The 9,750-nt window shown below is 60.9% G+C and overlaps 1 protein-coding gene across 1 annotated transcript; it reads right to left on the minus strand.

Moving 5' to 3' along the window:
• Positions 1-997: 997 nt before the first annotated feature.
• LOC468645 (small ribosomal subunit protein uS19-like) lies at positions 998-1,445 on the minus strand. Its single transcript, XM_054673742.2, has one exon. The coding sequence runs from the start codon at positions 1,373-1,375 to the stop codon at positions 1,022-1,024; it is 354 nt and encodes a 117-aa protein (XP_054529717.1). The 5' UTR covers positions 1,376-1,445; the 3' UTR covers positions 998-1,021.
• Between the last annotated feature and the right edge of the window lie 8,305 nt (positions 1,446-9,750).

Below are 9,750 nucleotides of genomic sequence, written 5' to 3' on the forward strand. Positions count from 1 at the left end.
CCTCTGGTCCCCCAACCCAGCCCTGACACCTGCTTCTTCCCCAGGGCACCTCTCACTCACGGGTGTTCCCTCTTTGCCCTGGCTGGCACACCCTTCCCGAGTCTCCTCTGGGCTCTCCCCACCTTTTTTTCTTTTTTTTTTTTGAGATGAAGTTTCGCTCTTGTCGCCCAGGCTGGAGTGCAGTGGGGCGATCTCGGCTCACTGCAAGCTCCGCCTCCCGGGTTCACACCATTCTCCTGCCTCAGCCTCCTGCGTAGCTGGGACTACAGGCGCCCACCACCACGCCCGGCTAATTTTTTGTATTTTTAGTAGAGACGGGGTTTCACTGTGTTAGCCAGGATGGTCTCGATCTCCCGACCTCAGGTGATCCGCCTGCCTCGCCTCCCAAAGTACTGGGATTACAGGCGTGAGCCACCGCGCCCGGCCTATTTATTTTATTTTATTTTTTTGAGACAGAGTCTCACTCTGTCGCCCAGGCTGGAGTGCAGTGGCACGATCTCAGCTCACTGCAAGCTCCGTCTCCCGGGTTCACGCCATTCTCCTGCCTCAGCCTCCCGAGTAGCTGGGACTACAGGCGCCCGCCACCACACCCGCTGTTTTTTTTTTTTTTTTGTATTTTTAGTAGAGACGGGGTTTCACTGTGTTAGCCAGGATGGTCTTGATCTCCTGACCTCGTGATCTGCCTGCCTCGGCCTCCCAAAGTGCTGGGATTACAGGAGTGAGCCACCGCGCCCGGCCTTTTTTTTTTTTTTTTTTTTTTTTAGACGCAGTCTCACTCTGTCGCCCAGGAGTACAGTGGCGTGATCTCAGCTCACTGCAACCTCCGCCTCCCGGGTTCAAGCGTTTCTCCTGCCTCAGCTTCCCGAGTAGCTGGGACTACAGGCACGTACCACCACGACCCTATTTTTTTTTTTTATTTTTTTATTTTTAGTAGAGACGGGTTTTCTCCATGTTGGTCAGGCTGGTCTTGAACTCCCGACCTCAGGTGATCCTCCCGTCTCGGCCTCCCAAAGTGCTGTGATTACAGGCATGAGCCGCCGCGCCCGGCCATCTCCACCTGGTTGAAGGTCTTGCCGTCGTAGACGCCCACCGTGCTACCCACCATCGCGGGCAGGAGAAGCACGTCCCGCGGGTGCGTCTTCACCACTTCCGGCTTCTCCGTGGGCGGCGCCCCCTTCTTGGCCTTGCGCAGGCGCTTGAGCAGCGAGTGCTGCTTCCGCCGCAGGCCCCGGTTCAGCCGCCGCCGGCGCGCGCTGTTCAGCTGCGTCAGCTGCTCCGAGGACGTGTCCAGTGGCTGGTCCAGGTCCACGCCGCGGTGGGTGAAGTTGCGGAAGGTCTGTTTCTTCTGCGCTGTACCTCTGCCATCTTGCTGCATCCTCAGAATAGCTCTCCAGGCCCTTCTTTATGAGACAGGGTCTTGCCCTTGTTGCCCAGGCTGGAATGCAGTGCTGTGATCATGGCTCACTGCAGTCTTGACTTCTTGGGCTCAAGCGATCCTCCTGCCTCAGCCTCCCGAGTAGCTCGAACCACAGGTGCACACCACCATACCTGGCTAATTTTTGATTATTTGTAGAGATGGGGTCTTGCTACGTTGCCCAGGCTGATCTCAAACTCCTGGGCCCAAGGGATCCTCTTGCCTCGGCCTCCTAAAATGCTGGGATCACAGGCGTGGGTCACCGTCCCCGGCAAGCTCTGGGCCCTCCTGCACGGTCGCCTGGTGGAGCAGAAACCACCGCCAGCGGCTCCCCGTCCATTTGTCTGTGCACATTCCTGGGCTCAGACGGTGGCTTCCGAGGCCGGAACTGCGGAGTCACCTGCTCCGCACTTGAGTCTGGAACGTCTCAGACCGGACCCCTCCCTTTACAGCCTGAGAGAGGGAGAGACCCTGCCCAGGCCTCCCAGGGGCCTGCCCACCCGACAGCCCCTGACTCCCCCACCCTCATTGATCCAGAAATGGACGGCTTCGGCCCAGGAGCGATCAATGCGCCCTAATGGACATGTGTGTGTGGGGGGAGGGGCGCTGAGTCGCAGGAGACACCCTTCCCTGTGCAGAGGGGGAAACTGAGGCCGCTCCCAGGCCCCATGGGTCACTGGCCCGAAGCAGTGGCCCAAAGCAGGGGTTGCATCTGGAGCAGCCCAGGGAGAATGAAGCTGGGGACCCTTCATTCCGGGGGTCATTAGGGACACCCCACCAGGCTGTGTGTGCCCAGGGTGGTCTCTTCCCCAGCTCCGACTGCCCCGCCGGGTTTTGGGGCTTACGGTTCTGTCCTGGGCTCAAGTCCTGGCTCCCACCAGGCGCTGTGGGGCACCCCCTCTGGGTCTGAGGTCCACAGTGCCTGTCTCCAGGCATGAGAGAAGCTTCTAGAGACAATCTGTGAGCATCTTTCAACAGCATCCCTCCCTGCCTCTCCCCAGCTCAAGCTCCGAAGGGAGCGTGGATGGCAGGAGAGAGGAGGGAGGTGTGGGGCAAGTTTATCTCTCACGGGCTTTCTCCGCCCCCATCTGGCCTCCCCTGGGGCTTCTGTGATTCTTTGTTTTTTTTTGAGGCAGGGTGTTCCTCTGTCCCCCAGGCTGGAGTGCAATGGTGCTATCGTGGCTCACTGCAGCCTCCACCTCCTAGGCTCAAGCAATCCTCCCACCTCAGCCTCTCGCGAGTGGCTGGGACCACAGGCACGCGGCTCCATGCTAGCTAATTTTTTTTATTTTTTGTAGAGATGAGGTCTCGCTGTGTTGCCCAGACTGGTCTTGAACTCCTGGCCTCTGGTGATCCTTCCACCTCAGCCTCTTGGGTAGTTGAGACTGCAGGCATGAGCCACCACACGTGGCTAATTTTTGTTTATTTATTTATTTATTTTTGTAGAGATGGGGTTTCACCATGTTGCCCAGACTGGTTTCCCAACTCCTGAGCTCAAGGGATCCTCCCGCCTTGGCCTCCCAAAGTGCTGGGATTACAGGCATGAGCCCAGTCTGAGACCCACTTTGTAGATAAGGAAGATGAGGTCAGAGAAGGGGAGTGCCCAGGCCCTGGGCCCCACAGCCGGGACCCCTTTAGGGTCCAGTGGATGGCAGAGGGGAGGCAGCCTGACCACTACCGACTCCAGCCAGTCGCCCCAGCCTGGCCTCCCGCCCCAGCCTCCAGGGAGAGCAGCGCAGGTGCCCAGAGAAGCGACGAATCTGGATATTTCTTCCCCACATGAGGAGGAGCTGGGGGCACCTGAGTGGGTGGTCTCGGCGCTGGGTGGTCCTCATGGCCCCCTAAGCGTTGAAAACCAGAGCTTGTTATGATCTTGTGATGGGAAGGGGGCCCGCCTCTCGCCGGGACCGCTGTCGGCCCCCTCTGCCCGCCCACCAGGCACTAGAGTTATGGTTTGCAATATCCCATGCCCCTCCCAGCCTGAGCATTAATGACGGTGGTATCCGAGTCCCCGAGCACCCGGGGCTGTTATTAACATCGTCCATCACGCTTGTGGCTGTGGCTCTAGAAGTTCTTTGGCTAGGAAGGGAAACTGAGGCACCGAGAGGTTCGCCTCGACCCCTGCGTGAGGGCACAGCTGCAGACATCAGATAAGCCCAGGTTCCAGTGCCCTCTCCACCACCCGCTGTGGGTGAGGCCGCTGTTCTCTGAGCCTCAGTTTGCTCATCTGGAAAACAGGCTACAGTGACACAGGGTGGGGTCTCACATCCTGGGGGCTCTTGATGAGCAGAATCGCCAGGCCCATGGAGGCAGGCCCTTTGTTGCCTGATCTCCCCGCCTTCCCTGTGATCCCATTGTCTGGCACAATGCCAGCAAGCCCTCCACGGATGTTTGTGGAATGACTGAATGAGTGTGTCATGTGTGGACTCTGAGTCAAGTGCTCTTTCTTGCCAACTGGGCAAGACTGGAGGCAAAGGGCTCATTCTCCATCATTCACTCCTCCAGGAAGGCCTAGGGGGCAGGGGTGGTGGTGGGGAACGGCCTCTCGCAGGTGAGGGGGGCAGCGGGGGAACCGCGGGAGTCAGCTGTGCTGGCTGGCAGATCTTTAAATTAAAATACATATATACACCAGATAAATAAACTCAGCCCACATCCTGGTGACAGGCAGAATTAAGTTGCCCAGTTGGGGACCGGGCAGCGAAGGCTGGGGGTGGAAGGGGATGGTGCCGAATTACCAAGGGCGGTGACTCAGCCCCATCCTCTCCCACATTGTATCCCATGAACATTCCTGAGACCCGTGTCCTGCCGGGTCTCTGGGAAGCGCTGAGGGGGTCAGGGAGTAAGGACCCAAATTCTGAGCCCCAAGTTGGGCACCCAGGATCTGGCCCGGCTTAGAGAGAGACCAGCTGCCCACGGGGTGCCCTGGGTGAGTCAGTGTCTTCGTCTGAAACAGGGAGACCATGGCCCCCCATCCCAGCACAGAGGCTGCCCTTGGCAGTGGGCATGGGGCAGACCTGGTTCAAGTCCCGGCTGAGCACTCAAGGGCTGGGAGCAGCCTCCGTCGGGTCGGGTACCAGGGAGACCCCGTTCTAGCTCACAGGGAGGCCCCCGTGGGGCCCGCACAGCTGCAGGGTCCTCCCTGGGCCCTTCCCTCTGACCCAAGCCCAGGGGAGAGGGGCGGAGGGGGTGGGGGGCAGTTTTCAATTACGAAGCAGCTAATCTCCCAGTGAGGGCCGTTCTGGGGCCCAGTAAATCTATTATGAAAAGCCTCTAAATGTATGTAAAACCGGCCTCCGACAATCCGGGGATTAGGCCGCCGGGAGGGGAAACCGAGGCGCAGGCCGCCTGGCGGATTAGCGCAGCGGGGCCCCTGGAGGGTTGGGGGGAGCAGCCCCCGGAGGTCCAGGGCAGAGGGAGAGGGGTCCTCTGAAGAAGCCAGCACCCATTTTATAGCTGGGGAAACTGAGGCCGGGGAAGGGCCCCCCCCACCAGGGGTCCCCTCTCAGCGTCAAGGGCACTTTTGCCAGCCGCTCCTTCCTTTGTCGCAAACCCAGGGCTATTTTCCCACATGGTGGACTCGGTGGGTTTGAAAGATGGGGAGCTGGGGACCCCTGGACCCGGCTTAAGGCTCCATGGCCCGGCCCGCATCTCCTGCCGCCGTCGCAGGCCCTTTGAAGCTGCCCCATCCTTTGGTGCTTTTGAAATGTCTTTATTAATCACCTACCACTTGCCAAGCCAGAGGTGGCAAAGGTAACAGGAGATGGGAGCCCAGTGCCCTGGCAGCTCAGGGCACTCAACGAAGACGAAGGCAGCCGGGAGAGGCCTTCCCCAAGGACTCCCGCTTCCGCTGGGAGGTGGGGAGGAGGAGGTCACCCCACAGAAGTGCGGTGAGGCCACTGCAGGCCTGAGGGAAGGCCTGGTGGCCGAAGGGAGGCGTGAGCTGAGAAGCCCCGTGGCTGGGCTGCTCCTGAGGGTGGCAGGGAGCCCTCGGAGGGCTTGAACCTAAATGGCCCCTGCAGCATCCATGGCGGGACCGTGGACCCCCAAGCCCGCCTCCCTCGGAAGCACAGCTTCCTCAGCGTGGCCCCACACTCTCCCAGGCTCACCCAGCCCCCTCGCATAGGGCCTGCTTACCCTCCTGCCTGTGGGGCCCTTGGTCCAGCAGTTTCCTCCCCTGCACACTGTCCCCACCTGCTGAAGTCCGTCCAGGAGCCCAGGTGCATGATGGGAGGGGGTGATGCCCCTCCTCACCCCCACCTAGTGGAGTTTGCAGGCGGCTCTGCAGATCGGCTGGCAGCTGGAGGAACTGAGGCATGAGGCTGGGCGCGGTGGCTCACGCCCGTAATCCCAGCACTTTGGGAGGACGAGGCTGGTGGATCACCTGAGGTCAGGAGTTCGAGACCAGCCTGGCTAACATGGTGGAACCCCGTCTCTACTAAAACTACAAAAATTAGCCAGGCATAGTGGCACGCACCTGTAATCTCAACTACTCGGGAGGCTGAGGCAGGAGAATTGCTTGAACCCGGGAGGTGGAGGTTGCAGTAAGCTGAGATTGTGCCATTGCACTCCAGCGTGGGTGACAAGAGTGAAACTCCGTCTCAAAAAAAAAAAAAAGAAAAAATTGAGGCATGAGCTGACAGCTGTTTCTGCAGGCCTCGGGCGGCACCCGACGGGGCCTGGCCCCGCTCCAGCCAGCAGCTTGTCCCAGCCTCCCAGGTGCTGGGGAATGAAAAGGAGGCGAGGGGTTTCTCTGACTCCTTCAGGCCCAGGCCTCAGAATTCCTCCAACTCCCAGGTGAGGGGTTGTGCAAAGCTGCAGCAGGGTGGGACCGTCCCAGTGAGGGTGATTCTGGAGTCGGCCATGGTGGGCCTGCTCTGTGACCTGGGAGGGGGTGTGTGCCTGTCTGTGACTCAGTTTCCTCGTCCGTGTCATCAGCAACGGCCAGATGCCGTTCCCAGCACTGGATGGGGGTGGAGGGCCGGAGGGGTGTGGGTGGGGGGGAGCTCCAGGCACCCCTGCCCCCCGCCCAGCCGTCAGTCAGGCTGGCCGGGCCCCCTTCAAGTCGTCACGGCCCAGCAGCGGCCACGGGAGGGATTATTCCGGCCTGTCCAGGGTGGACTGAAGTGGAACCAAGGCTGACGAGCGGAACGCGCCCCCGCGGACCCAGCCCGCCCGCCTTTGTCCGCCGCCAGCCCCCCACCCGCCTGCCGTCACAGACCCTGCCTCCCGTGCCTGAGCCCCGTTTCTCTGGGGGCTGGGCTGCCTCGCGTGGCCCCCGCCTGACTAAAGCCCTGCAGCTTCTCGGCCGGCTCCATCCGCTGGCTGCCTCAGTTTCCCCGTCTGCAGCATGGGCATACAGGGTTCCTCTCGTCGGCTCATTGGCGGCTGAATGGGGGCTGTGTGGGCAGAGGCTCTCCCGGGGCTTTCCCAGGGTGCTCGGGGGTCCCTCTGCCCGGTCCCTCCACTGCGCCTTTGTCCAGGAAATTCGAGGTGGCAGGGAGAACGGATCCGCTCTTGGCCTGAATGGAGCCGCGGCAAATGCTGTTGACCCCTGACCCCGGCCCCCTAATCCCGGGGTTGAGACTCTCACCGGAGAGGGGCCCTGGGAGATGAGCTGGGGCACGACCCCCGCCCCAGGCACCGAGGGGGGCTTCCGGGTCAGGGTCGGAGGGGCTTCGGCAGGACGCGGCTGCCCCGTTGGCCACGTGCCCGGTCATCACCTCTCGGAGGCCAACACGGGAAACTGAGGCGTGGAAGAGCCCTCCTAAGCCCCACAGCTCTGGGGTGGGAGCCAGGCCTAGCCACCTGCAGGGAGAGAGACACAGCTGGCAGCTGCCCCTCCCTGAGTCACCAAACAGGAATTCCGGGACGTCTGGCTGGCCCTGGAAGGCACGGCTAGCTTACAAACCCCTAGTCTTCAGGAACCTCTCTGGGTACCTGGCCCCTGTGTGTTCCCCGGGGAGGCCCCAGGAGCCCCTTGTCTGGAATAGGGGGAGGGGCCTTTCTGGCCACCCTCTGCTGCTCTAGATTTACCCAGTGTCTTCTGGAGGAAGAAATGAATGAATGAATGAAGTGGAAGGAGGTGTCCTCATGCCTGCCAGCTGCTGCAGTCTAGCCCCCGTGCCTTGTGGCTACTTAGAGGCCTCAGCTAGCAGCATCCACCGCAGATTAAAAGATTCTCCGTCGGAGGCTGGGATGCGCTCACACGCTTGGGCGCCCCTGCGCTCCCCGGTGGCCGTGTGTCTGTTCCACCCTGCCGAGCTGTTCCCCACGATCAATTTCAATTTGGCCTGGTCTCTGCTTCTGCAGCACGACCCTCCTTGGGGGCCGGCGGCGGGGAAGGAGTTGCTGGCTTCCGCAGCTCTCCCCCCAGGTCCCTGGGACCCTCGCCTGGTGAAGAGAGAGCTCTGCTGGGCCGCCTCTTTTTCCGGGCCTCAGTTTCTCTGGGTTTGGAATGAGGGCACAGGGCAGCACAGTGTGGACCCAGCCTGGTTTTCATCCAACCTCATGAAGTCACTGAATGCTCGCCGTGGGCCTGACCCTGGGCTGAACCCTGGGGCACCGTGGGGGCCACGGCAGGCAAACGAGTCGGAGGCAGAGGAAGGGCGTTCCTGCAGGGGGGAGGCTGTGTGCAGAGGGGTAGAGGGAGGGAGGCAGGAGGGAGCGTCCAGCCCTGGAAGAAACAGTTAAGGTGGGGCCACAGAGGAGGGTGGACAAGCCTAGGCAACAATATTCCTCAACAGCCAAAGTTTGTGTATTTGTTTTTTGAGACAGAGTCTCACTTTGTCACTCAGGCTGGAGTGCAGTGAGCTGAGGCGCGATCTCAGCTCACTGCAGCCTCAACCTCCCTGGCTCAATCGATCCTCCCATCTCAGCCTCCCAAGTAACTGGGACCACAGTTGTGTGCCACCACACCCAGCTAATGTATTTATTTATTTATTTAGAGACAGAATCGCTCTGTCGCCCAGGCTGGAGTACAGGGGTGCAATCTCGGCTCACTGCAATCTCCACCTCCTGGGTTCAAGTGCTTCTCCTGCCTCAGCCTCCTGAGTAGCTGGGATTACAGGTGCACCCCACCATGCCTGGCTTATTTATTTGTTTATTATTTATTTATTTTTGAGACAGTCTTGCTCTGTCACTCAGGCTGGAGTGCAGTAATGCGATCTCAGCTCACTGCAACCTCGACCTCCCTGGCTCAAGTGAGCCTCCCATCTCAGCCTCCCAAGTAACTGGGACCACAGGTGTGCACCACCATGCCCGGCTAATTTATTTATTTGTTTATTTAGAGACAGAGTCTTGTTCTGTCGCCCAGGCTGGAGTGCAGTGGTGCAATCTCGGCTCACTGCAACCTCCACTTCCTGGGTTCAAGTGATTCTCCTGCCTCAGCCTCCCGAGGAGCTGGGATTACAGGCACCTGCCACCACGCCCGGCTAAATTTTGTAATTTTAGTAGAGATGGGGTTTCACCATATTGCCCAGACTGATCTGGAACTCCTGAGCTCAAGTGATCCACCCGCCTCGGCTTCCCAAAATGCTGGGATTACAGGCATGAGCCACCCACCACCCGGCCAATAGCCAACATTTATTGAGTGCTTACTGTGTACCAAACGTCAGCCGACAGGCTTTCCCTGCCTCATCTCCCTGCAACCTCCCAAGGATCCTCTAATACCCATTTTACAAATGAGGAGACAGGCCACAGACAGAGGCCGCTGTGAGGTGAGGGAAGGAGGCCACGGCCATGCTGGCATTGGCAGCACTGGTCCAGCTCAGACCTGTCCAGGTCCCCAGCAGGACTGCGGTGCGCCTGGCTCCTTCCTCTGCGCGCTCCATTCCCTTGCTGCTTCCTTCCGGGCCTCCAGGCTTCCCTCCTTTTCTGGGGTGGCGGTGGAGGAACCTATATGGGCTCCTGGGTGCTGGAGTTCGATCTGAACCTTCCCGCTCATTCTGCGTGACCTTGGGGGCGTGCCTGGCCCTCCCGTGCCTCAGTTCCCCCAGCCGCACCTGCCGGACTGTGAGGCCCCGACCCCCCGCCCTCTCTGGCCCCCCCGCGGCTCCGGGCTCAGGCCGCCGCTAGGTGGAGCGAGGAGGCCGGTGGAGACGCGGTGCGGGGAGACGCGCGCTCGGGAGCTGCAGAGGCCGGGGAGCGGGCCTGGCGCGCGGGTAGAGCTGCGTGGACGCCCGCGGCCCCTCGGCGCTCAGAGCTTCCGCCCCGCAGACAGCGCCTCTAGGAGGCCCAGCCGGACAGTCTGCGAGGGGCGCGCTCCGGGCGCAGGAGGGGCGGTGTTCGGGGCGCATGGTTTGGGTCGTCGGGACCTGGATCCCGGAGCAAGCAGGCTG

Source organism: Pan troglodytes, chromosome 20, assembly GCF_028858775.2.
Source record: "Pan troglodytes isolate AG18354 chromosome 20, NHGRI_mPanTro3-v2.0_pri, whole genome shotgun sequence".
NCBI lineage: Eukaryota > Metazoa > Chordata > Mammalia > Primates > Hominidae > Pan > Pan troglodytes.